This window comes from Calidris pugnax, unplaced genomic scaffold (assembly GCF_001431845.1).
Source record: "Calidris pugnax isolate Ruff unplaced genomic scaffold, ASM143184v1 scaffold138, whole genome shotgun sequence".
Classification (NCBI taxonomy): Eukaryota; Metazoa; Chordata; class Aves; order Charadriiformes; family Scolopacidae; genus Calidris; species Calidris pugnax.
The window spans coordinates 319,440-347,047 of record NW_015090858.1 but is presented as its reverse complement, the minus strand read 5'-3'; the positions used below and the strand labels follow the sequence as shown (position 1 = coordinate 347,047).

Below are 27,608 nucleotides of genomic sequence, written 5' to 3'. Positions count from 1 at the left end.
CCCATGGAGCCCCCCGCCCTCGCCGCCGCCCTGGCCCTCTCCGGGCTGGCGCTGAGCTGCTGCCGGGACCCGCTTCTCTCCGGTGAGTGAGGGAGTGAGGAGGGAGGGAGGCGTCGCGGTGCTGGGGGGGCCTTTGGGGCCGCTCTGTGAGGGGCGAGGGAGCCGGGCAGTTCTTCCCCGGACCCCGCAGCCCCCCTGCCTCCCGCCGGCACCTCACGGAGGTGGCCACGGCGACCCTTCCCGCTCGGTGCGGGGCAAGGAGTGTTGTGGGGGGGCGATTTTCGTGCGGGAGGGTCTGCGGGAGCGCGGAGACCTGTGTGAGGGCGTGAGGGGGAGGGAGAGGGGCAGCACCTTCGGCCGCCGGAGCGGTTCGGTGGCCGGGTCTGGGGGGGGGACAGGGCAGCGCGGGGTCTGGGGGCACCGGGTGTCCCCAACGGGACTCACTGGGAAACCAAATCACGGGTGGCAGCGGGGGAGAATCGGGCCCCGCAGCGTGGCCACCTCACCTGTCCGCAGCGTGCCACCCCGCGACCCCTCAGGTGCTCGGCCGGCCAAGGGATGGGGGGGGCCCGGAGCTTCGCTACCTGTTGGGGTGTTTTTTCCCAATTTCTCCGGACCCTTTTGTCCTCGCCTCCCTTGTCACTGGTGTTTTCAAGCACCAGAGGGGCCGTTCCAGGTGGTCGTGGAGTCACAGCCATCAGGTGCAAGCTCCTCCAGGGCACGTTTTGCCTATTCTAATAGTTGTTATTCTTTATAACGTAGAATTTGCTCTACTTCCTTTTGCCACAAGCAAGATATCTGCTCATCAAGTTTTTGCAGATGCGCCTAATTAGATTTGGAAAACACTTGCATAGACCTTCTTGGGGGGGGGAAGAAAAAAAGCCTTTTACCAGAAAGGGAACTCAGAAGGTAAACTTTTCAGAAGTTACCTGAAGTGGGTAAAATGTGGGAGTATTTTTGGATAAGCATGTAGAAAGCTTAGAGAGGGACATGTCTAGACCATGTCTAGCGGCGCTCCCGGTACCCCTAGGACATGTTTGGTGCACACAGTAGGTCTTCTTTCCTTTGCTTTAGTCGGAGAACGTCTTCTCGGGAAGGTTTGTGGGCAGAGCTGGGGACAGAACACCCCGTGTGTGACCACCTCCCTCCCTGCCGGCTGCGTGGCAGCGAGTGGGGACAGACCCCAGTGACGGGGTTTGGTTCGAAGGCAACTGAGAGGATTCTCTCTGTTCACACACCTGCACTTCCAACCTCTAATGGCGTGTGCTGGTGGCCACCGAAGGGAGAGAAACACCTGAGCACAAGCAGCTGGGGCAGGGGGAGAGGGAAGGATATAAAATGCCTCCAATTAGGGGTGGGGGGGCAAAGGAGAGTGATCTTGGAAAGTGCTAACACCTGTGTGTCTTCTGCTAAAGAAGCTGGAAACAGCGCAAACCTGGACTTCAACAGCGACTTCTAATTCGTAGGGCAGGTACGAAATCTGCAGAGTTGCTAACCTGTGCAAACCGTACCTCAGGGTCTTCTTCTTGACCCCCCCAATCCCACAGGACCAAGAGGGGGTTGGTTGGGTCAGGGTGCACCTGAAGCCGGCAGAAATCTGAAATGACAAACAGTAACATGTCTTTTGTAAGGCCGTTTGTCACAGGGTATGTTTTTAATGCCTGTTCCATTTCTATCAAATGCATTTCTTACTAGATTTATTGTAAAATGCAGTCGAAATACAGACTGTGTCTCACCGTCATTTGCTAAGACAGGAGAGAAACTTTAACTTCTGGGATTGCCTTATGAAAAATGACTCCAATTGTCGGCAATTAGAGGGAGTTAACAATCGTTTTTGCGCACAGCGCTGTGCTACTTCTCACAGAATGTTTCTGCTTCTCTCTGGGATGTCTTACAGCTCCCATTAATCCAAACACTGACATTTGCAGCATTCAAACTTCAGTCATACCACATTTCTCAAGTGAATCAGAAATAAGAGATGGGTGAATAGATTGCCTAACATTAAAGGACTGTCTGAATTTGGTGAGTTTTGTATTACAAGGCCAAAGAGATGGAAATGCCTTCGGCAAATGTTAGTTTCAGTGAACAAACGTTATTTTATATGCCCAGTGCAATAAGATCTCACTTCTAGTTTCTGTATTTATAGCGTTCATTTAGTTTCTCCATCAGAAATGTGTATGATTATCAGTCTGTCTTTCCTTTCCCTTCAGCAGTACTGGCTCACCATGTCCTGGGTTTTCTTCCCAGCTGAGTCTCTCCTTTGAGCTGCTGTTTCAGCCTTCTCTCACAAACCTTCTATCTCGTCATCTTTTTCTGTCCATGTCTGGCTGATTCAGAGAAGCAGTTCTACTAGATATGCCTTAAGCAATCGTCATGGAAATACTCGAAAAGCCATTTCTAAACCAGACAGATAGAAAATGAAATAGTTAGTCCGACACTTCAGCATGTCATGCTTGTACATGCATAGAGCGTAACTCAAAAATCCGGAGTTGTGGGAATGGATTTAGGCAGGATGGAGCCGAAGAAGTGGGAGGGAGGCAGGGATTACACGGTGCCAGCTGCTCAATGCGAATTCTTTGTCATATCACACCATCACGGTTGTACTATTGACCGCTCCCTCCATCCCCACGGTGGCCATGGCCCATCCTGATAAAATTTCCAAAGGGATTGAGTCTGCCACGCTTGACAATGGAACAACAGTTCAAAAACTTCACAAAGAAAGAAAACAAATGGGTGTATTAAGGAACAGGAATTCTTAAGGGGCCACATCATGCATTCTTCCTTCCAGTGATAAAGAATCACAAGGACGAGCAAGTGTGTTTCCGTCTTGCGGCTTGGGACCGGCCAGCAGCTGCAAAGCTGTGGCTAATCTACCATGTTTGTATTGCACAAATAAAGAGAAAAAAGGTACAAAATACATACTTTTAAGCATTAGAAATAATGATGACTGGTTCTCATGCTCATAGCCTAAACTGCTTGCTTCCAACATATTCCACAATGGGTCTGGCCAGTCAAATAGCATTTACCTTTTTTTTTTTTTTTCCTTTAAAAACAAAAAAGGAAGAGCGATGAAAAGGTTATTAGCTTGGAGGTTAGTAATCAAAGTTCCACAAGAACAGAAAGATCACATATATAACAACTCACATAGGGAGCACAGGTACGGAACTGCACATGTCTGTACATTCCCAGGAATGCACATTCTCACAGGGCAGACAGATGCTCAAGTCAAGGTTTGATCAAACATCAGGTGAGTATTTGCTGTGATGACTCTTTGGTTTGGATCAATGCTAAATAGAGGTGATTTTTAAACTACACACAGAGAGCCCCGGCGCTGCAAAGGAGGACACCAAGTGGTGAGCATCACATCAGAATTTAACTGGCAGATTTACCAGATGGGGAGTTATTTCCTAGCAATTCTGAAAATTGCAATTTTAAACAAAGATCGTTCTTTCCTGAGGTTTTTTTTTCCTGAGTTTGTATCAACATTGTGGGTTTTTTTGCTGTTACAGTACAGGCACTCAAACCTGATCATTTTGGCATAAGGGCCTTTGTTGTATTAGTATTAACTGGAATAGGAAATTTAAAATGCTGCACTAGTTTTTTGCCTGGGTAGGTCTAAACCAGCCTGATACTTCCCCAAAACATTTATTTTGCACTGTAACATCCTATGGAATGAGCTGGTTTTTTCCCTGGCCAATGGTATGGCAGTACACAAACCAGCTTTTGGTTCAATCGATAAAACTGCGTCTTCAAAGCAAACCATTGCACTGCTAAAAATATTTTTAATAATGACCACAGAAGCCATATTTGTCTCTTTGATCTCCTGAAGCTTCTTCTGGTTTTAATCAGTGTTCCCACATGAAGAACTGTGGCAACCTATGATAATAGAATCCCTATTCGCATCCGTAGGGAAACAGAAACGTTCTCATCCGAAGAAGGTAATTTGGTGGTGTTCTGCCCCTTCCACCCCCGGCCCCTGCCTCTGTCACTGCCGGGGTATCTTGGCATCACTTAAGTGGTTTCTGCCCTTTCCTCTGTGCGTTGCTCTCTCATTGAAGTGTTTCTGCTGTCTAATTATACCCTTTCAATCAAATTAGAGGCTGCAGCATCTGGTTAGTGCCTGTAACTGTTGCCATCTGCACCTAGATACAGTGCTTTCATTTAAGGAGGAGTGCTTAAATCACAGTCCCCAGCAAGAACGAGGAGAGCAGTGGAGGTAGAATGGAAATGGCTTAAAACCCGTCTTAGAACACCGCACGAGCACATGCATCAGGCGACCGACACCTGGTCATTACCGGACCCAGCACCTCCGGTTCCAAATTCTCATTTTCTGCCCCAGCATTTTTCAGGCTCCTCTGAAAGGCCGTAAGAAAAGCAAGGGAGAACTGAGCAGGCACTTGTAGGAACCAATCTTTCTTGCTCCAGCCTTGCAGAACGTTTCATGTTCTGGCTGTCACACCACTGTAATGAAACCCAAGATTTAAATAGCGGGTACTTTCATTTACCTTTCATTAATCTGCAGATTTTTAAGAGAAAACCTTGCATCCCATTTGGCAGTAGTCGGTAGGGTGATTTCTGGCCTGGGTAGGCTAGCTTTTGAGAATTGTCAGCCTTTCATCTCTCCGGCCACTAGCCAGCACTCCAAGTAGCTTCCAGAACTAAAAGCAAACAAAAAAAAGTAACTTTTTTTTTTCAGTGAAATAGTAGCAAGTTTGTCATTCTGAATTTTCTGTCTCAAAAGCTATGTACACGCCCCAACCTTAGAGGAGTACTCTAAGAAGTCACTTAAACCATCCTGAAACCTCCATCTCTTCAGCCTGCAATTTCTAATGTCACTAAATATATGTCTCTGAGAAAATACGGGCTTTGGAGAATGCTCAGAAGATTTATAAGATTTCCCACTTGTCAGCCAGGAAAGGAAGAGTGTTTGAGCAGTGGATAGCTGCTTTCTCTGCTTTTCATCCCATCTGTAGAGAAAAGGCTGCAGATGAAATTCCAGTGTTCGTATTGTTTCTGTCTGTGGTAATGTGGCACGAAATGAGAGTTTCTCAGGTAACTGGGCCTCTTGCCATTAAGGACTTCAGAGATTAAAACCAATATTTGGAAGTCCGTCTCAGAAAACCATTGGAAGCCAGCACAGACCCCAAAATGTCAGTGTTCTATCATCAGTGCTTCATTCAGTAAAAAAGCCAGTCTGTTCTATTCTGCACTACCTTAATTTTTCAAATGACGCTAAAGTGGCGCCCATGTGGAGCGCAGGCAGCCATACAGTCCCAAAGTAACAAAGGCAGAAATGATCATTGTAAGGTCCCTACATCGAAGAAGAAACTGAGACAGATGGAAAAAATTTCTACTACAGCTGCTGTTTGATCTTCCAAATGTTGATCTGGCTCTAATAAAACTAATTGTGAACCTGTATCACACACTGAGCATTCACTCAGAGTGGACAACCATCCCCAGGCTTATTTTCTGCTTTTTCTTTCTAGCAGTTGCCGCTCAATACGTACTTATCTAGTCTCAGTGTTAATTTAAAAAAAAAAAACAAAAAGAGTTATTTTTCTGTCAACCATGGCACCTGACGTGTTGAAAACAAACCAGCCCTGACAACACATTGCTCTCCATGTTTTCTCACTCATACGCCTGATCCTGAACAGGACCTGCTGGAACCTTCCAGCTTTCCAGGACTAGGGCCACTGCAATGGTTCTGTCTGATTAATCCCATTTGCAGACATCCCCATGAAACAGTAGAAGCAGCAGGGTCATTAAGTAGTTCAAATAGAGTGAAGTCATCACAGAAATTTATGTCAATCATGGATTTGACCAAGCCTTTACTTCAGAATATGTCTGAAACCCAGCTGACTGAGAGCTGAGAAATAGGAGATTGGAGACTTCAAGATTTGAATGGTCACAACTTCCTCTGTGTACTATCTAAACCCCTGGTGATTTAATACAGGTTTATGGTTGTAAACTGAGCATGAACTGTGTGCATGGATGGAAACAACGTGACAAATCCATCCAGCCCAGTGGCACCCTGATGCCTTCTAGGAAGCCACCAGCTTTAGCCTCCACAGCGCTCCTGTTCTTCCCTTCACCACCCAGAAAGGACTAGGATACAGTGCAAGTTCTGTCATAGTATACCACAGTTTTACAAAACTTGAAGGAATAAGGCTTGCTGAAATTCATGGAGATGATATTCATTTCCTGGAGCCACCATTTGTGATGTTAGATTCCAAGCGAAGGCCTTCATGGCCTACAGTAACATGGAGGCATCAACCAGCAGGCCGCTGGACCCGGTGGGTACCAGAACAGTAAAGGAGAGGTGGTTGGTGGCGGTTGTTTTATTTTTTTTTCCCTTCCCATCTACATGATCATAATCTACCAAAGAGAAATCAGATAATTTGAGTAAGCCCAAGAGTTTTACCAAGAGTGCTCAGTCCGCTCTTTTCTGACTGTTCTATTTAGATGACCTCTTCCGTATTAGTTTTGTGCAGACAAATCTGGCTGGCCTTTTTTAAGCTCATCTTTTCCCAAAATGATTGCACCAGTGGTGCAAGGCAAAAAGGATGGAGGTTCTAACCTCCTCCAGAATCTCTTAGGACATTTGTCTTTAAAGGGCAGCCTCCGGATTTGAAATGGAGAGGACAGTGGCCTGTCTGCAGGTGAAACCTTCACTTTGTACCTTCACTACATCTGAACATTAAATTCATTGCAAGATCGCTAAGGTAGTGTCTTGGCTGCCGTGCAGCAAAATATGGTGAAATCACTATGTGTGATAAATAGAAGAATTCAGCGGTTTACTGCCAAGATATTGAATATGCTGAGAGATCTGCATCCATGTTAGCAGGAATTTTATAGAAAACTGGACAAAATACATTGCAGCAGATCTCAAAGCTGTTCAAGGCAAAAGACTGAGCGCCTGATTTTTAAATGCTAGTACTTACTTGAATAAATTGCACTCCATTGCTATGGCAAAATTATCATTAATCATTAACAAAATGGAAATTTCATAGCAAATTCCCTGTAACACGAAGTTCACATATTTCATTTGCTAACAGACGCTAATTTCCATAACTTAAAGTTTCCATTTCAGTTTTTCTGGGATAATCAATGGTTTTACGTTGGGTATCACGGCCTCCCCCTTCCACAAAGCCAGGAGAGCTTCACTACAACCCGGCCGGCACATTTTCCCCAAATCTGCGGGTCGTGCAGGGAACACAGGAGGCTCCGTCACAGCTACCTGTTGTCTGGGGAACAAAAACCTACAGCTCAGAGGAACAGAGAGAGCTCCGACTCTTCCTTTTGTGCAATGTCCTTACAGTACTAGGGTAGCGAAGTTTGAAGAAAATCTATTTTTAAAAAAAGCTGACATGAAAATGAAAGGCAGTTGCTGCTGCAAGTTAAAGCATGGGCCAGTCTTAGCAGATGCTAAAACGGGCCGATGTTAACTTCGGCTGAGCCTGTGTGCCAGATCGCATTCAGGTATTGTAGCATTCCTTACATTTCTGAGCAATGTTAGTACATATTGCTTCTCCTTTAGAAGTGAGAAGCAAAAAAAATAAATGTTACAGCACTAAGCTGGAGTGGACATTTTTCTTGGATGTGTTTATCGCTTCTCACAACTGATTCTTTATACTGTACGTTATTTTGTTTATCCGGTTTGATTATGTTTTCCTCTCTTTTCCACCAAATTCATCAGCTTATATTTTTCACCTATGGCACAGAAAAACTTCTACATTAACTGCAAAGCAAGAGACGTATTGAAGAAAGTTGCAACACTGTGGTGGCTTTAAAGTGGGTTTTTTTCATATGTTTATGCAAATATCTGTGGTGGCCTAAATACTGGAAACTCAGATTTGCATTTTCCAGTGAATTTCTGTAGCTCACCTGCATGGCTAAGGCAGTCAGGTAAATTACAGTAAGGAGGAGTATTGACTTGAAGCTTGTTTTTGTTAAATTTGATAGCTTTCTGTCCAAGGATGATAGCAGTGTACATTCATGGCTGTGCAGACACCTCTCCTGTGTGCCTTCAGCAACAAAATTCCATTTAATAGTAACGCTAACCTGCCTAGGCATGAAAACGCGCAGCGAAGGCACAAAAACATCAGCTTTCATCTGCTGTGTAATAAAACGGTGAAATAATCATTATAATTGCACCATTCTGATATTTGTGGGCCCAGACTAAACTCATTTCAAAGGCGCGGGTTTAATGATACTTTTTCCCTTCTCCCACGGTATTTCTAAATACAAAAAAGTGTACTGTTAATATCGGGATTAGGCTGGGGGTGTTTTTTTTCCTCTCCCAACTGCAGCCACACGGGTCTTTCTTGCCTTGTTTTGTGAAGTCCATCTGGTGAGGGACACCTGGGATGAGCACACTCCACTTGAGAGCGCTCGCCCCTTCCCTCGGGGCAGCAGAACGTCTCTGCAGCTGGTTTCTGCAGAGAACACCATCAGATAAAAGAGGGTTTTGCAGCCAGCAGTTAGTAGGAATCATTAGTGACTTTCCCTGGTGCTACTCAGTACAAAGAAATGTTGACATGTTTTAATTCTGTCGTGGACTGCTCTGTCTCAATGCTATTTCTAGATAAATGCACAGCTGATAAATGTTACCGAGTATCAATTATAAAGAGGATGGGCTGTATTTATGGTACACTAATTATGATGACTGTTTCTGGAAGATGGTTATAGAATCATAGAATGGTTTGAGGTGGGAAGTGACCTCTGGAGGTCACCTTGTTCAGCCCCTCTGCTCAAGAAGGTTGCCCAGGACCGTGGCCACATGGCTTTTGAGTATCTCCAAGGTCAGATTCCACAACCTCTCTGGGCAAACTGTTCCTATGCTCTGTCAGCCTCACAGTGGTGACGTTTTAACCAAAAATTTTTTGCATTTTTAGTAAAGGTAAAGTTGTTCAATAATATGAATGTTTATTTGATGAGAAGATGTCATTCATAAGACAAAGCTAAACCAGGCACATCTGTAGGTGCCTAAACAATGCAGGAAACACGTTAGTGAAAGGGAACGTGGCCTTTTGGGGAGGGGTGAAGGGCAAGGGGAGAACAACACAACGCTAACCCTACAAACATTCTTTCTCTTTTTCTGTTTCTTCCCAGAATGTTACACTGCAAATGGCGCTGACTATCGCGGCACTCAGAACCAGACCTCCCAATATGCAGGGAAACCTTGTCTTTTTTGGAATGAGACCTTTGAGCATCCGTACAATACTCTGAAATATCCCAATGGGGAGGGAGGGCTTGGAGAGCATAACTACTGCAGGTAAGAAATATCTCATTGTTACTAACATTGCCTATAGACCAGTGTTAACTTAAACAGTTGACAAAAAATGAGGAAACTTCCTTTCATACAGTGAAGAACATCAGAACCACGGATGTTTTAACAGTCGTTTTTTATCCTGTAATCAGTACCCTGGATCGACAAGCACCAGTAGTAGAATAACTTTTTCATCCCAGCTCTCACCCAAATTCCACATCATATATCCAGTCCATAATTGGCACGATGGAGAAGGACTAGGGATTACTTAAATGAAAAGGTGGAGATAATAAAAAAATTGACCGAAGTCAGAATTAGAGAAGCACTAGTGAATGTCTGTAGGAGTCTCTAGAACATTATGGTTTTTTTTTTCCTCACCCACAAGCCTGCTTCTGTTACAGACTGTATTTCTGAGCTTTGTAGTCACTAAAAATTCTCAGTGAGCATTTGCTGTTCAGTGACTTAGAGCTGTTATTTGAATTCAGAAGCTCGACTCTCAGTAGTTACAGTACCAGCTCAAACCATGGCAGATCCACTTTCATTCCCTTGCCTTCTAGAGAAGTCCACCATAATTATAGTTAGATCTCATAATGAATCTGAAATAAGAACTGCAAAATTTAGGAGCCAAATAAGAACCTACATTTAGGCCTTCAGAGAACTGACCAGCTAAGTTTTTATGCCCATCTATACTTGCTATGGAAATAGGTGGGGAATAACCCGATAGATACATTCCTTAAACAGTGATAACCATCATCTAGGCTCATCTAGGATGCATATACAGTTGAGCGGCATCTCATACTCATTGGGTAATGGGGATGGAGGTGTTAAACCAAGAGATTAAAAACTGAGTTACCTGGGGCATAGCAAGAAAAGCTCTAATGTCGCCTTCATGAGAAAGACCACCTCAGTTCTCCTAGAATATGCCTTTACTTAGCAGGTTGTAGGCTTTGTAGGATAGAGCCTATACACTTGGCACCTTCATGTTGAAATTATAAGTATAAATAAATCATAAAGTATAATAATAATAAATAATAAAGCAATATAAATAAGGATAAATGAGGCAAAATTAATATGCAGGAGTTCAGCACAATTGCTATGTCACCAACATAGGGTCCTGGTTCTTCATCCAAGAATTGGATGCAGTCCTGAGTAATGTGCTCTAGGCAATCCTGCTAAGCAGGGGAGTTGGACTAGCTGATCTCTAGAGGTCCCTTCCAGCTCTGTTGAATCTGAATCTGTGAACTTTCCCATATTTAATCAGAAACTGACATTCAAGAAAATATTGACAGAGACAGCGCCAGCCAGTTAACCCAGAGTAAGAAAGCACAGAAGAGAGGGCTGCCTGTAACAGCCCTCTCTTGTTACAGAAATGCCTTGATACAGGCAGCAGATGACTTGGGAGGATATTTCTCATTGAAGAACACTGGTGAAGGACAGGGAAGAAAAAGACTTACTTGGGATCTTTTTACCTTCAATCTGCCAGGTTTCAGATTGTCCTCGTTGAGATGCAGTTTGGCTGGAAGGTTAGCCATTGCCTTCCTTGTGCTGGATCACTTGGCCCAGGAATATTCCCACAGGTGTATGGAATGGTCCTAATTAACCAATGCTTTTTAACTTCACATTCTGTTGAAAAAAAAGCTTGGAAAATCACTGTTTTAGCAGTGTCAGAGCATATCTTTAGTATGCAAATCTTGTCGAGGCCTTGTGAGGGAGGATGTGGCTGGTTTAGCTCTTTCTCTGCTATTAATTTGCTTAGTGACAATAGACAAGTTGATTTTCCCTTCTCTGAGGCAACACGTATCTTGCAAGTCTTTTTTTAAGGCATAATACATTGCTTTGAGGCTCCATTTTAGGGACAATATTTGAATAATCTAATTTTACACTTAAAGCATTGATCAGAAGCATGTTATCTCTCCATGGGTGGTCCTTCCTTGCAATACTTTGTTTATGGCAAGACACCCTGTTAAGATGGAAATGCCTCATAATGTTCCACTAAACCTCATTTCAGCCATAACAAAATTATGCAGCCTGAAGTTTTGGGAGATTTTGAAAGACACTCAATTGTTTCCCAACTGTAGACACTTCTGAGGTTCAAGGCAAAGATTTCTAAAGACATTCATCTCATTTCTCTGCAATTTCCTTGCATTTTAAGGCATTTATATGTGGAGTGCCATTACCATGATTCAATTACAGACATCTGATTTCTGTCATGCAGGTGTAAATCCGGAGTTTCCTGTAACTGTGAAAACAAGGAAAACTGTGTTATTTTGAGTACAGGCTGTCCTTGATTTTAGTTGTCTTCTTTCTTTAGCCACTGGGAGCTCTGCCATTACACCTAAATTCCCAGCACAGAGTTTCCTCATCCACTACTTTTCCTACTCTGTTTGAAAGCCTAACTAGCAGCATTTTACTCAGCTGAATTGAACTCAACTAACCAGTTGTCTTCAACTATTTTGTCTTCAGTTAATTGACAAAACCCATCTCCAGCAGTTCTCAAATTGGATCTCCTGCCAGGAGTTGTTAGTATGCCCGAATGTCAATATGCAGCTGAACTGACTCCTCAGTGTAGGGGGGGGCTAATTAGTAGAATTAATGCCAAAGTACATGATAAAAGATTGCAGTTGGCCATAGTTACAAGAAAAGGTCATATTTCAACCTGACTGTCCAAAGTACCAGTTTATTCTCTTACATTGGTCTTTTAATTTGTGAATAGTTTTTCAAAGTGTACCTAGAAAAAACTTTAAATAACCTAATAACTAATTAGGTCTGCACAGCAGCAAAGAATAATGGAGGACACATAAGGAATTATCCATCAATATATCAGATCTCTGAAAGAGATTTATTCAGCTTTACCGAAGGGGCAGAAAAGACCTCAGTCTTTCCCAGAATGGTTTATTGGAGAAATGTTTTTGTCATCATATAGAAAGTTGGAGTCTGGACTCTTCTGTATCAAGGCAAAAATCAAGTTTAGGAGCCTAATGAACCTGTACGTAGGATGTGTGGCTGAAAATCTCCCTCTCTTTCTCAGTACTGTCCAGAAATAGCTCTGCACCTTTTAGACAAAGAAAAAATAAGTTGTTTTTTAGACATTTCTAGCATTTTGTGCTTACTTTTTACTGTAATAACCAAAGATATCTGAACTTCCTGACTGATTTTGCATTATTCTTGGTATATGGTTAAACATTCAATCGGTATTAGAGCCAAATAGTGATGACACTGAAGCTTAGTAAGATTTATGTTTACGTGGGTTTTGAAAATGTTTGATGACTTTTTACTCACTCTGTTTTCCTCTTTCAGGAACCCAGACGGAGATGTCAGCCCGTGGTGCTACATTGCAGAGCACGAGGATGGAATATATTGGAAATACTGTGAGATCCCATCCTGCCGAAGTAAGAGCACCACGCAGGGTTTTAGGCCGGCATCTCTGTTGCACAGAGACTGGCAGTGTGACAGCAGTGGGGAGTGATTTTCAAACAGAAACCAGAATAAGGCCAATCAGCTTATTTTCAGTTGCAGACTAAGCAATATTTTAAACGGGTCTCTAGAGTTAGTGATAAACCTGCTGAATCATTCCTACATTGCCATCCTATTATTTACAAATAATACCAGACAGAGGATCATTCAAAACTTAGGAAGTACTGCTAGGGCTTTTTTGAATCCATAGAAATATGTCATTCATTTATTAAAATCTAGAGGACAAAAATGAATAGGAAATTATTAATTAATTTTTTACAAGGTACGTACGTGTCTGTTGTTTGCAATTAGCTTGTAAAATGGATGGCATTAGTTTAATGTGTATAACACATCATACACAGAATTTCTTGAAAGAAATAGAGACAGTGTGAGAGGACACGGGGAAGCGGCGGGTATTTGTTAGGTTTATGGGAGCTCAGGGCTGGAATCCTGTTCCTTGCAGGTGCCTATATTTAGCATTGCTGTGAAACCCTAAACTGGGCTTTGTTTGATTTGTTAACAGATAATGCACAAATTCACCTGAAGCTTCCTTTCAGTATTTAGTATTTTTAATGTATTATCTTATTTACCCTGTCCAAAATGTGGAGGTTTTGTCATGATTCGTGTCAATATGTTCCAAAATTTTCATTCCTGAATGCTCCAGGATGAAATCCCAAGAATCACATTCTTTAAAATACGCCTAAATATGAAAAAGAGATTCCAGTTTTGCATGTTAACAAGCAACTATAACTACACCTTTTATTAAGTCTAATCATTAATGCCTTTACTTGCTTTCCTAATCTGTGCAAGTACTCTCTATTTCTAAGGGATAATTTATGTGTATGCTGTTCAGTGTCAGAGCAGTTGTCCTTATGTAGCCATCCTTTCCATTGGAAGAAGTACATTTCTTACTTGAAGTTAAGAAAACAAAGCCAAGCAAAACAAAATAGATCTCAAGTGGTTTTTTTACTTTGCCCACAGTTTTCTTTTTTTATGAATGTAAGCGAGTGATTCACATCTCCAGCCTAGGCAAACAAATACTTAAGTGTGACCTTAAGTCGGTTGACTTTTACCTAGACTTAAGTACAGATTTAAAGAGTCTAATTTAAATAACACACAATCATTCAACACTCCGATAGTCATTGTTCAGAGGACATTTTACTCTTACTTTTCTAATATACCAGGTCCTATTTAGGAAACATGACCCTCCTAATTAAGAAATTTATCTTGGTCTAAAATGAAAGAATTTGCATTTTCTTTAAAGACCACAGATGTTAACAAATTCTCTGGATATGGCACCAGTGAAAAAGCTGAAAGGCAAATTCTCTCCACTCCATTTGTTCTACACAAAGGATCCTTTTGAAACCAGCCCCACTCATTTTCTCTGTGGTGGGGAGCGGAGGATTTAAACTTGGACACTTACTTGCACAGATAATCCAGACTTACATTTACAAAATGTCCTTTTGACCAGTAGCAGCTGCTTCAAGCATTGCACTGAAACTGGATACTAGAAAAAGAAATGGCAGCAATTTAGAACAAACTGTACACTGCAAGCCCATCCAAGTCTTAATACAAACCTCATGGTTTGTGAAGCTGTGTAAGGAAAAAAAAAAAAACCCACTTTTATTCTTTACCAGATTTTCTGTTTTCAGTAAGCATGATGGTAAATCACAGAACCATCAAAACCAACTTGTGAAGTGCATAATACAAAACTGAGTTTTGTGATGGAGCAAGAAAGCAATTGTGTAGAGAAATCCTAGTTGAAATTTTTAGAGAAGTAAAAAAAAAGTTGTCTTTTATATAAGCTTCTTTTCTATACTTGTCTTTTCTAGTAGTAAATATAATTATCTGGAGCATAATTTACCTATAAACGATACCCACATAATACCACTCCAATGCCAGCAACATGAAGCGTCTTGATTGCCTAGAGAGATTTGCATGCAGTGATTCACTGTAGCAATAATTAAGAACCTACAGTTCAGAATTTTTCATTACGGTGATGATTTCACACGATTATATCATGTGTCTTGTTTGCTAATAATTTATACGTAACGCGGAGTGTGTCATTCAGAAACGTGCTCCGCCATCCTGCCTGTGCCAACACGCTCCGTGGGGTTTAGCAATGTTAGACGAGGCTGGATGGGCTCAGTCTCCCAAGACAGTGGTAGTTACCCTGGTAGGACCTTAGTCTTTCCTTTTCTTCCTCTCCTCTTCTTCCTGGCTGCTCTGCTGAGCCGACTGGAATGGACATGAGCAAAATTAAAAGGCAAGAAAGGCAGCACGGAGTCCTGAGAGAACATGTGCATCTCACATGGGGAATGCAGAACCGAATGCTGTAGATTGTTTGTTTGCAATACTGCAGCTAGTCCTGACTGTTTCAGTCTCTTTGTTAACGGGGTTAGGTTGAAATTCAAAGGAAATAACAACTTAGGCTCCCAAAGGTACAAGAGAGAAGGGCTTGCTGCCCCACATAATGGCATCTCCATCTTCATGGCCTGCATGAGGCTCTCACCGTGAACAGGTTTCATTACTGGAATCGTATTTCCTGTGTGCATGTATGTCATGTGATAGATTTATTTGTTACTGAAATACTGATGAAGTGTTAAATGGTAGAGCCAGGTAAGTTGTACAGAGCTGTATTAATCACTCTGTAAGACTGACCTGTCTGTGTCTGAAGAAGGGAACAGTGAGGAGCTTGCACCATTTGAGACCCTATTCTGGTGCATGCGACCATTGCAAAACGCTCAGAGGCTCTTGAAAGCCAGCCAGATGAGCAGAGCTGGGACGTGGCTTTGGGCTCAAAAGGATGAATTCCATGTTTTAGTACACATGCCTTAACACGTAATATGCAGAAGCTCTGGTGTTTGCTGGGACCTCATTATGCCTTAAAGGTCCCTTCCAACCTAGATGATGGTATGATATATTTGATGTGGGACTACGTAAGTGCTTTTAGCTGAGCATCTGTCCTTGGGCTCATGGAGTTTGTTGATTTGATCTCAGTGTAATTTGAAGAGCTGGGCACTGGCGTGGAAATTACTGTTCAGTGTTAGGCCAGACTGATGCTGCTTCTGTTTATTCCCAGCCACGTGACAATTTTATTTGCTAGGTACAAGAAAGTTAAAAGACTGCTGGGACACCAAAGAGACTAATTAGCTGTAGGATATACCCAAACGGTATGCTTGATTTAATTAGAAAATGTAGGAAGTTTTCAAATTACTCATTCTAGTTTCTTAGCACGGAACATGCTGAAGTGCTAATCCTCTGGAGACAAGGTTGAAGGATCTCACCAATAATGATACTTACAACAAACAAACAAACAAATATTTATAAAGTATGTGGTTTTAGGAAATCCCAGGTCTCCTAGGACAATGAGTGAGGTTGGTTTAACTAGGAAGTTTTTTCAGGGCAGTGAAATCATGCACTGTACAAAAAAACCTGTGCTCTCTGGGAGTTTTCTGCCCAGCTGTGCTCAGCTGGGGTGGGGCTGGGACGGGGCTTTCCAAAGGTATGTTAAATCAGGCTGGAACTTGAAGTCTCGGTACTTATATGCATGTTGCTGCAGGGCATATCAAAGTCGTTAACTCCATGAAAGTGTTTATAATTGAAATTGTAGCTTTCTTAGAAAACAAAAATATTTTATGAACAATATTTGAAGCAACATTATCTAATAATTAAAAAAAATACACATAATAGAATTTTCTTCTCAACTTCATTAATTCCTCTTTATAATACTATAATCATCCTCCTCAGGAGTATAACCATATACAGAGCAGCATATTTGCTGGTCACTAATAGATATGGTAACCCTCTTCCTCAAAATAAGGAAGCTGCCATAGGCACCGCAGCCCAAGTCTGGGAGAAGTTCTCAGGCAGAGCTGTTAACTCTTCCAGCATGATTCAGATTTTAAGGGTGAGCTGACATCAGTTTACATGCTCAGTTTATAATATTCCAAAAGAATAAGGACGAGACCGTCTTTGTTAGATTTAGACAAATAGAAGTTCAGAATTCAAGGCATATTTCAATGGCAGCTGCACATGGACACGCATAAGAAATCCCAGAAATGGGCCTTCCAGCATCCAATGAAGAGATAATTTCAGGACTGCTCTACAAGAGTGCTCAGTACAAAAGCATCAAAGCATTCTTACTGCATTTATGTGAAAGTAGAAGTATGTGGAAGCAGGTTACTAACACACAGGTTATCTGATAGAAAAAAGGGCGCCCTGCACAAGTAATGGCTGGTTCAAAAGGAGCCCCAAAACAGCTAATCCACACGCTATCAGACATCAGAGGCTGAAAAACCCCAAACCTAGCATTTCTCCCCCCAGAAAACCCTATTGGTAAATTAAAAACCTGAAACAGTGCTGTGCCACAAGACGTTGGCAAGAGAGAGTTCGGCGTTTACTGGGGACTGAAATAACAAATGACGGAATAAGGAAAGCTCTCAAGCAGTTCTCTGACCACATCCCATGTTACCCAGAGCCGGGGAGGTTAGGTGGGCAAAAAATAATCCTTGTCAGTCTGGCACAGGGATAAAAAATATCTGACCACAGAGCTGGTAAAAGATTTAATTCCTAGTATATGAGCAGATATGGCAAGTCGGCAAGGGATAATTTTATGCCATTAGAAGAGCACAATATTGTACCCCACATCCTCTCTCTAGTAGCCGTGGCTAAATCCCAGTGCTTTGATGAAAAGTGCAAAAACAAAACCAAGCAAAAACAGAGGACAAATTATGCACTGAAGGGGGGAAACTCTTTCTGACCTCCCATAGTGACCAAGGAGCCTTGAAATGTTGTATTACTGCAGTATAAATAGATGTTTCTTTAAAAAAAGTAATATTGCTCACTTTGAAGCTCTTTGTACATACCATAAAATATGATACTTTGAATTCATGTCAGAATTTGCGTTTTAAATATTAGGAAATTCCCCTATATAAGTATGTAGTTCCTCCTATAAAACTTGCCAAACTCCAGCCTAAAAGAGTTTTGGTTCCCTTCCTCAAATATCCTGTTTCAAAAACTTCCAGAACTTCATTGTTTTGAAAGATCAGCCAGAAATCACATTTTTTAATTTACGCTGTTAGAATATGCATAATCATACTCCAAAAAACCCTCAAAAACCTCCAAACCCACTTAATGCCTTTTTAAATTTTTTTAATCGTCTCTATCAGGAGAAGTGAAGCAGGTATTTATCTTGTCCCTGTGACTGCAGCTCACAGAAACCAGCTGCCGAGTATTGCAGGGACATTGCTAAGGAGATCAGATGCTATTTCACCACCTGCCATTTATCCCTGGGCACGGTTGGAAAACGTGACAAGGATCTAGCGTAGAGTGATGTTTCCCATGCTGCGAAATCGAGACAGGAATGCAGAGATTGCTGCTGAGAGACCAGGTAGTGCATAAAGCGGTGTGTGTGTCCCGGGCACACCTTTGGAGTGACTGTTTTTTGTTCTTCCTGCCAGTGCCAGGGAATCTCGGGTGTTACAAGGATCATGGAGAGCCACCACCTCTGACCGGCACCAGCGAGACCTCCAATAAACTCACTATCCAAACGTGCATCAGCTCCTGCCGGAGTCAGCAATTTAAGGTGATTTCTTTGACATACGTTTACGAAGAAAAGAAATAAAGTTTTTAGATTATTTATTTTGGGATAAACTACAAGATACGGGTTAGTGATGGGTTTCGTCAGTGTTGGGTTGATGGCTGGACTTGATGATCTGAAAAGTCCCTTCCAACCTGGACAATTCTATGTTTCTAACATGCTTTCGAAGACAAAAGATGGCAATATTCCCAAAACAATCTATCATATTTCTGGTGTCATTCCCCTCCCTTTTTTTTTTTTTTTTAACCTTTAGGAGGTCTAAGATCTCACCCCCACTCTAAGCCCTCTCTCTGCATCCAGAACAACCTGGGCTAACGACCAGTTAATTCCAGAATGCCAGGAGGAAGTATGGTCACTGCTTGCAGTTATGAGTGACAGACAGGGTGCCCTAACTGCCCTCCAGCCCATCCTTCCCGCTAGTCTCAGTAGCATCCTGACAGCTCAAACAAAAACAGTTTGTGGTGGGACCACTGACCTCTAACTAATTACACATCTCCGAAATGTGCAGATTCTGCTGCCAGCTTTCTTGCTCATACAACCTCCCGCTGTCACTCCTTTGAGTGTCATCCCTCCCTCCCTCCCTTCCTTACGCATCTTTGTTGTCAAAGTTTGCAGGCATGGAATCAGGTTATGCTTGTTTCTGTGGAAATAATCCCGACTACTGGAGATACGGGGAGGCAGCCAGTACGGAATGCAACAGTGTTTGCTTTGGAGACCACACTCAGCCCTGCGGTGGGGATGGCAGAGTCATTCTTTTTGACAGTAAGTAATGAAACGGGCTCGGTTTTTCCCAAAGGAGAGGCCTCAAATGTTCAGCAAATTAGGGAAAAGGGTTTAAATGTGCTGAGAACGGTTGCACACAAAACAGCAAAACACCTAAATTAGTATAAAAAGAGCTTCTTACCATTTCTGCGTAAAATTCACATCCGTTAAAAAAGTGAAATGGCTCTTCCAAGAAATGACGCCTGCCCGGGCGACTGACTCACGCTCCAGAGGTTGTCTCTTCTTCACCACAAACAGTGTAACTGGGCCATCACAAACACCATGTCATGGGAGACTCCTTCGGAGCTGAGCATACTGGAGAGTAGAGAGGTGACTGAGTGAGGCATCTCAAATAAAATTTCAATCTACTTGGGATTTTTTTATTAAAGTAGATGAGACTTGCTATACCCCTGTTACATGAAGCAACGCGGTAGAACTGGGACAGGGAAAGAGTGCATCCCAAAAGTAAAAACAGGTTTGGTCGCTATTATGACCATTGCTGATTTCATTATTTCTTATACGTGGAAACCCACCTTTCTACTCCTCGTTTCAGTACCCACACCAGTGCCAGCTGCGTAACCTCCCAGGCTGACAGTATGAGTACCCAGTGCAGGCTCCCAGTACTCCCAGGAGTACTGGAAAAGTTCACAGCATGCACCAATACATTGCTTCTCGGGTCTCAGCTGCCTCTGGTGCAGAAGCTACCTTTTAAGTTGGAGTTACAAACTTTCTGGAACTAAAACCGCGATCATTTCACGTCTTTTATCACACAACCAAACTTCCCATCTCTTACTCTAAGACTGGTTCCCAGCTCATGAGACAGAACAAGGTTTCAGTTGAGACAGGAATTACTCACTCTGCTTGCTTCCCAATTCTCGATATGAAGAGAAAACCAGGTTGGATGGGCTCTGAGCAACCTGGTCTGGTGGGAGGTGTCGCTGCCCAGGGCAGGGGGTTGGAACTGGGTGGTCTTTCAGGTCCCTTCCAACCCAAACCATTCTGTGATTCTGTAAGAGAAGCACCTGAGCTGCATGTTGCTTTCAGTGTTGAGATAGTACGTTAGTCTTTAGCTTCCCACTGCTGCATCCTCTGTCTGCTTCTGCTCTTGGCTCCCAAACCCTTGATGGATAAAGACTTTCTGATGGGTGAAGCTTTCCTTTCCTTGCCTGACCAAGAGCTCGGCAGGGTGTTACCCCAAGGACTTGTGCTGTCTCCTCTGGTACACAGCAAGGGAGAGAGCTATGGCCGGGTAGGAGAGGTCATCCTCAGAATGGCCACCTATTTTCTGTTACTGCTGACCTTCTCACCCCGTTCCTCTTTTCCAGATTGTGTCTTATCCCCAGAACCATCACCCCGGATCCCTGCACACTCCCCCGCACACCCCGCCATTAACCTCATGTGTTGGTGTGCTACTGTCACACTCAGCTGTAACACTCAGACCCACAACACAGAGCTCTGCCAGCTCCAGAAGGAAATGAGCTGGGGAAAGCATTTCCATGCCATATGGGGCAGTGCTGTGTGCTGTCGGGCAGCTGTGCAGCAGGACTCGTTGCCGGTCTCGGTTAATATTGCTGGGTGGAAGAACGTCGTGTGATTCAGTAATTACAAACAGCACGGCCAAATGTAGTATGAGTACCTAGAAGCTGTTTGCAAAGAGGAAATTTGCTGTCTCCATGACAAATTTCAATTCTGTCAATTCAATCTATTCAAACAATTCGATCTCTCCGATGAAATCACCAGCTCTGATAGCGTGGTGTAAATGCCAAACACAAACTCCTCCAAGGGGCTTAGTACCTCTGTGGGGCCTTTTACATTCTTTCTACTCTTCTGCTTTCATATTCTTTCAGTTCCTCTAGAAGGATTTCACCGTACGGCACTGAAGTGTGAGATTTGCTCAGGCTATGATCAGGCCTTGCTCCAGAAAAAGAGAAATAGTTTCACATGATTTTTCTGGCAGACATATGCTGCTGCTTGTCCTCATTCTCCGAGCTCCCTTTTTAATTTGTATTTATTAAAGCTCTTTCTCAGAGGCCTTGAAAACTGAGACACTTCAAAACACTTCGCTTCCTTCATTTCCATTCTCACAGGCCTCTATTACAGGACTTTAATTAAACTTTCAGAGCAAATAATTCTACTTTGGTTCGTCAGTCCTTCGGCCTAGATATGGGGGAGTGATAACTCTGATCCAAACAGTTTTGTCGTGAAATACATTATTATATAATAACACATATATAATAGATACATACTATTGTGTATTTAGGGGATATATGTAAATACATATATATATGCATATATAGCTATATACCATACATTTAACAAATTATATATGTGTATATATAGATATTAATCAAGTCAGTTGGCTAGCGTTTGAGTTTCTCTCTGGATTCACTGGTAAATAAGTTTGCACTGGGAATCTGGATAGTTGTCAAGAAATGTACAGATTTACTGGGTGTGTGCCTGTTTTGAATATAAAAGGTAGCAACAAATCCAAAAGATTTTCTTCATAACAGGATCTTGTCCAAGTTACTTAGTGAAAGTAAGGTTAGAAAACATTAATTGGACAAGATCAAAAGGCAGGATGCTTAAAAAAACACCTATAAATGGCCCCAAAGGTGATTAAGGGCTTACAGCGTGGTTCATACAAGGAGAGGCCGAGAGATCTTGGCTTCTTTGGCCTTGAGAAAAGAAGGCTCAGGGGGATCTTTTCAATCTGTGTAAATAGCTGATGGGAGGGTGTAAAGATGGAGCCAGACTCTCCTCAGTGTTATCTAGTGAATAGACAAGAGGCAACAGGCACAAAGTGAAACACAGGAAGATCCATCTAAACATAAGGAAAAGCTTTTTTTACGGTGCGGGTGACACTGGAACAGGTTGCCCAGGGAGGTCGTGGAGTCTCCATCCTCAGAAACTCAAACCACAACCCAACAATGTCTCCTGCTTTGAGCGAGGGGATTGGACCATCTACAGGGGCTCCTTCCAACCTCAATCTTTTTCAATTTGATAAGGCTGTGAAGTAATTTCAATAATTCAGCAGTGGGAGTTACAGTCACTAACCCACTTCCCTGTCTGCCTGACGGGGATGGAGTCCCTGGATCAGTGATGCATCATCCTGTTCCTTCAGGGATTTGGAAAGGGAACCTGGTTACACACATGGACAAGGGGCAGTTGCCATATTTAAGATTGATACACAGGTCTCAGAGCACCGAGACAGAAGGAGCATGTCCCCAGCAAACCCAACATCACAGCTCTGCTCAGGGAGCTGTGGACTGCAAAGAAAACCAGAGACTGGGCATCCTGCCGGGGTGGAGTATTGAGTATTGGAATTCATTTGAGTATTAGAATCTATGGAGTACTAAAGCTGTGCATAATGAATGTATAACCTTTTTTTTTTTCCTATTTCTCCCCCTCTCCTCTTCTTTTCACAGCACATATTGGTGCCTGTGGAGGAAATTACACTTCTGCTACCGCTGTGATCTATTCCCCGGATTTTCCTGACACATACGGCACAGGCAAAGTCTGTTACTGGACCATACAAGTTCCAGGGGCATCTCAAATCCACTTCAGCTTTGTGCTTTTTGAAATCAAAGATGCTACAGATATGGTGGAGTTGCTGGATGGCTACACCTATCATGTTCTAGCTCGTTTCAACGGCAAGAACCGGCCTCCCCACACCTTTAACATCTCTTTGGATTTTGTCATTTTGTACTTTTTCTCAGATGAAATCAATCAAGCCCAGGGATTTGCCATCAGATACAGAGGTAAGAGGCTAACTTTGCCTTTTCTACATTTCAATGAGCCGTTAAAGCATTTAATTCACACAGGACATTTCTGAAATGGCAAAAAAAGCAAGTATTTTACCTCTCATGTCTACAGGTGTTTTATCTATTTTGTTGCCACTGCTCAGTGGGTAAAAGCTTGCCTAAAATTTCTCTCAACTTGGAACACTCCAGTCAGTGATGTCCTAAGTAGCAAAATTTAACTTTTTGAAAATTCAACCCTATATATACCTGCCTTTCAAAACAGATTGGAAAATCACAAAGTTAAACAAAACAAAAAAAAATCAGTAGTCCATCTGCATCTTGGTCCAACTCAGCTCTTTCCAACAGTCCGTCCCACTCAGATCAAAACTCATCAGGAGAAAACATTTTAGTCCCTGAATTGTACCTACTGCTACGATGAACAAATTCCAGAAAAATTCTGGGAACCCCGACTTGGTGAAGTACAGGCTTTTTCTGGCATCAGACATAATTTGATTATTGAAGTTCTTTAAATAAATCAGGAAGCAGCATATACCTGATTACAAGCACAAAATAGGAGTCCTGTTCAGAATGTTATTGTGATTGTTCTCTTGTGTTTTCAGCTGTGAAGGACAATGTGCATCAGAAGAGCATTCCAATGAATCAGACCCTCTTGGAGAAGAAAACTGAACAAGCAAATCTCAGCATCAACACGGCCCGGTCATCAAAGATACTTTATGTCATCACAACCAGCCCAAGTCATCCTAGCAGCTCCATGCCTGGTAATGTTACAAGAAAATGTGGAAACAGGAAAAGCATTTTGCCAAAACATAATCTTGAGTCACTGTTTCCTTTGCCTCCTCCTCCATGTTATCTGATCCAGCGTGGATTTTCATTTAGTCTAATTACCGCTAACTGTGCTGCCCTCATCACTGTTTAAAACTCACTTCTCAGCATAAATCAGTTAGAAATAGCGTGAGACCTTGAGAATGAAAGCACATCAGAAAGGTGTGAGTCAGAGCAGCCTCCTTATTAACAACCCCTGCAGTGACCAGGGTTTACCATAGAGGTGGCAAAAGGCGCTGAAAAAAAGAGCAAGCTCTTCCAAGAGTCTGGAAGAGCCCGAATGCTGGATGCATCCAACTTATCCCAGTTCACAAAAGCTCCAGCAATAATACAAAGAGGGCTAGACAAGGACAAAGTGAGTTAATGAATGTGGGGAGATGCCAGTGAGAACTGTCACGTGTCTAGAACTCACCTTCAAGACATCACTTCATTCAGGAAATTGTTGAGTGGTAAATGATCGAAGGCTGGAAATGCGCTCAGGGTGGATGTCACTGTTGGTCTCTCCTGTCTTTAAACTACCCGGGGCATCTGCTTTTACAAATTGTTGAAGCTGGGCCTCCATCAAAGCCATCTGCATTCCAGCCCCGGAGCACCAGGAGGTGCCTGCCCATCCCCACGTACCCGGCCAGGCTGCAGACCATGCCCAGGGTCCTGGGCACAACCTCTGGCTCAAGGCCCGAGCTGGAGCCTGAGTGACCACTGCAGTTATGAAAATAGTGTTAAATTCATCACAAACAGGCAGTGCTTTGGGGAAGGGGTGTTGGGTGGGATGGAACTTACGCTTCCTTTTTTCACTCTGTAGAGCTTCAGGACTTCTGGAGGTGACGGCCTTTATTCAGTTGTTCTAATAATTCAAGATCCTTGCAAGGCTGTTCATTGTGCTAAATAGGTCACAGTTACATCCTAGTGCCATCCCTTTTCCCTTTTCTCCACGTGCTGTAGCCTCCCCCTGCAAGATTACGGAAGTCCAAATGAAAAGCTGATCTAATAATTCAGAAATTGGCTGCCTTCGAGCCCCAACCCCTGAAATAGTTCCAGTGTTGCAGTCTGTCAAGCTGTTCTGTAAGTCCTGCCTGAACTCGGCAGAACTAAATTGAAATGTAAAATACAATGACCCGAGAGCCTTCAGTGTGAGGTCATAAAATAACAGACCACAAATATTGATCACCCATCTCAGTGGATTCTAGAAAGGAAAAAAAAAAAACCCACAACAAACATACTTAGTCATTACTTACATAATTACTGATATAAAACTAGGCCATCTCCTTGCAAACACAGAGTTACTACTGATAGCATATATTCTAGTATGTTGTTTAGTCTGCTTTTAAATTGTCCTCTGAGTGAGTTTTGATTCCTTTCCTAGATGCTAGTTAGATAATTTTACTGGCAAACGCTTTGAATTTTCCCAGCTTCCAATTTTACAGGGAGCAGTCCTGCATGGGAAAAACCGGTTCCGACCGAGACTTACACTCTCTGCCAGTCTCTGCAGAAAACACTTAAAGGTTTAAGGCATCTTCAAATTACAGTTTTGAACAAAGCATCAGAAAACTCTGTGTTTCTTTTGTGCAATTGTAATTTGCAGTTCTTTTGTGCAATTTAAACACTGTAAGTAAACGAATGTCCTCTCCTCCTCTCTTTCTCCCTCTCCCCTCTCCTGTTTTACAGAGTGGACAATATACAGTCTCACAGCGCTGCTCATCCTCAGTGTTACAGCCATAATAGCAAAGATATTTCTCCACATAACCATGAGGTGAGTACGGGGCAAAACTGTCCCTGCAGCACAGACAGAACAGAATCTCTCTTTTGCTCTTGTTTTGACAAGATTTGTATCTTAAGGAATAAAAAGGTTTCTCATACTGAGCGATGTTATATAGCAAAGAGGAATCAGACACCTAGCATTGGTGGGAAGAGGTCAAATTATGATAATGATTTGCAGGAAAAAAATTAAAACCTGATCCCAGATCGAAGAACTGAGAAACATTGGTGGGAAGAGGTCAAATTATGATAATTATTTGCAGGAAAAAAATTAAAACCTCATCCCAGATCGAGGAACTGCGAAATTTTATATGTAGGCTAGTTAATACCTACTTTCTTTTACTGAAGTACTGAAAATGGCTCAAAGATGAATTAGAAAAATGAAAATCTGTATTATGGTGTGACACTTAACCTGTATGATTTCTTTCGCTTATTAAAAACAACATAATTTTATTACTGGAGAAATTTTATATGTAGGCTAGTTAATACCTACTTTCTTTTACTGAAGTACTGAAAATGGCTCAAAGATGAATTAGAAAAATGAAAATCTGTATTATGGTGTGACACTTAACCTGTATGATTTCTTTTGCCTGTTAAAAACAACATAATTTTATTACTATGTTTCTCTACACTTATACCAAGTAATTTTTGTGTCCTCCAGATGGACAGTCATTGAATGAAATGATGGGGAAATTATCAGCAAGTTGTAACTGTTGAATATTGTATTTACATACCACAAAGAGGCGTAAATATACAAGGAAGTTAATTTATGTTAATAGCAATTAGTAATAGAATATTTACATTCTTCTTAGCTGAATGTCACTGCTTTCATTAGGGTAGCAACTATTCTAGCAGCAGAACACCTGACGTTTCATTTGGGCTTCCCAAGCACCTTCACAGTGAGTTAACCCTTGTTTCCCAGGTCCCACCCCATCCCATCTGCAGCTGAAAGGGGAGACTCCGGGGAGGTCACCACTGCTGGGGAGATCTGGAGCATATTCTACCAGCCATCCACATCCATATCCATCTTCAAGAAAAAGCTTCGAAGTCAGCAAGACGATTGCAACCCACTAGTGGGAAACTGAAGTGTCTTTTGTTCTACAAGAATCAGTCTTCTTAAAATCCAGGTGACTTGGGAATAATCCCTTTTTTTTTTTTTTTTTTAGCTCCCAGTCTCGTACTTGTTTTCTAAAAAAGTCCATTTCCAAAGGCCTTTGAGTAACTTTGCTTATCTGCTGTTCTCTTGGGTGTACTAATGGCAACAGATTTAATTGCAGCAATAGTTTTGAAATACCTGGTGCTCATCAAATCTGTAGTGCTGTTAATTACTGCCTTTAAACCAAAGCACTTAAAATACCTGTAAAAACCTGTACAATTCAAAGTGCCCTGTGCCCCTGCCAAGAGTAATTGAAGAGTACCTGCAGGTTGAGGACTCCTCGTGCCCTACTTTCCTGTGTGGCTGTTTTGTACCAGGCTGCCTTAGTCCCTTTATTCTCGAGGTGGACACTGATAACCTGCTCGGTTGCCACAGCAACTGGAGCTTATTGGCCTTAAAACACAGCTAAATGGGACTGCACAATAAAAGGGGAGTCAAAGACTTGGAGAAACAGCCTGGTTGCCCCGTTCTCTGCTCTTTCCACGTTTTCTGTTTCTACAAGCAGAGATGTACAAATAAAAATCAAATCAAATTCAGGAGGGAAACACTCTGTGGAGCTTCAGCTGCAAATGGAGTAACGGCCACCAGGTCACGGTCTGCTTGAGCAACGGAGACTTTAAACGACTGCGTCTGACCCACCTTTCACCAGTGATCATGATGATTTTGTTCATATTCACAGTGATCCTTTAAAAAACTACTGTGCTCTGGTCAGAGCCCTGCATTCGCTCTGGATGTAAACTTAGGGCTTCTTAAAGAAAGTCCAAAGAAACTGTAAATTCGCTGAATTTTTGAACGGCGAGGCTGAATAACACAAATGCTTACTCTGGACTTAAAGACATTGAGCTGAGCAGCCTAAACCAGTGACAAAGCTGCCACCAGCTCTCAGCAACTCAGTTGCCTTGTTACTCACCTGTGAGAAGAAAAAGTGTCTCCTTGCCTGCAAAATTAAAACTGAACTGCATTTTTGAGAAGAATGCCTTTGTCAAAGAACAAAACCATCCATGGGGGTCTGCTCTACGAAACAGTTTC

The 27,608-nt window shown here is 42.5% G+C and overlaps 1 protein-coding gene across 1 annotated transcript; it reads left to right on the top strand.

Annotated features, from left to right (window-relative positions):
* On the top strand, nucleotides 1–27,608 carry KREMEN1 (kringle containing transmembrane protein 1). Its single transcript, XM_014943987.1, has 9 exons — nucleotides 1–82; nucleotides 9,112–9,274; nucleotides 12,566–12,657; nucleotides 18,184–18,308; nucleotides 18,932–19,085; nucleotides 22,511–22,843; nucleotides 23,446–23,604; nucleotides 25,334–25,418; nucleotides 26,346–27,608. Exons 1-9 carry the CDS (start codon nucleotides 4–6, stop codon nucleotides 26,506–26,508), a joined length of 1,353 nt encoding a protein of 450 aa, XP_014799473.1. The 5' UTR covers nucleotides 1–3; the 3' UTR covers nucleotides 26,509–27,608.

What these genes read in the sequence shown, in the direction of transcription:
- KREMEN1 (XM_014943987.1), top strand. Translation starts at nt 4, where the DNA reads ATGGAGCCCCCCGCCCTCGCCGCCGCCCTGGCCCTCTCCGGGCTGGCG. An exon ending in ATTTGCCATCAGATACAGAG is followed by an intron (nt 22,844 to 23,445) that starts GTAAGAGGCTAA and finishes TTGTGTTTTCAG; the next exon opens with CTGTGAAGGACAATGTGCAT. An exon ending in TTTCTCCACATAACCATGAG is followed by an intron (nt 25,419 to 26,345) that starts GTGAGTACGGGG and finishes CTTGTTTCCCAG; the next exon opens with GTCCCACCCCATCCCATCTG.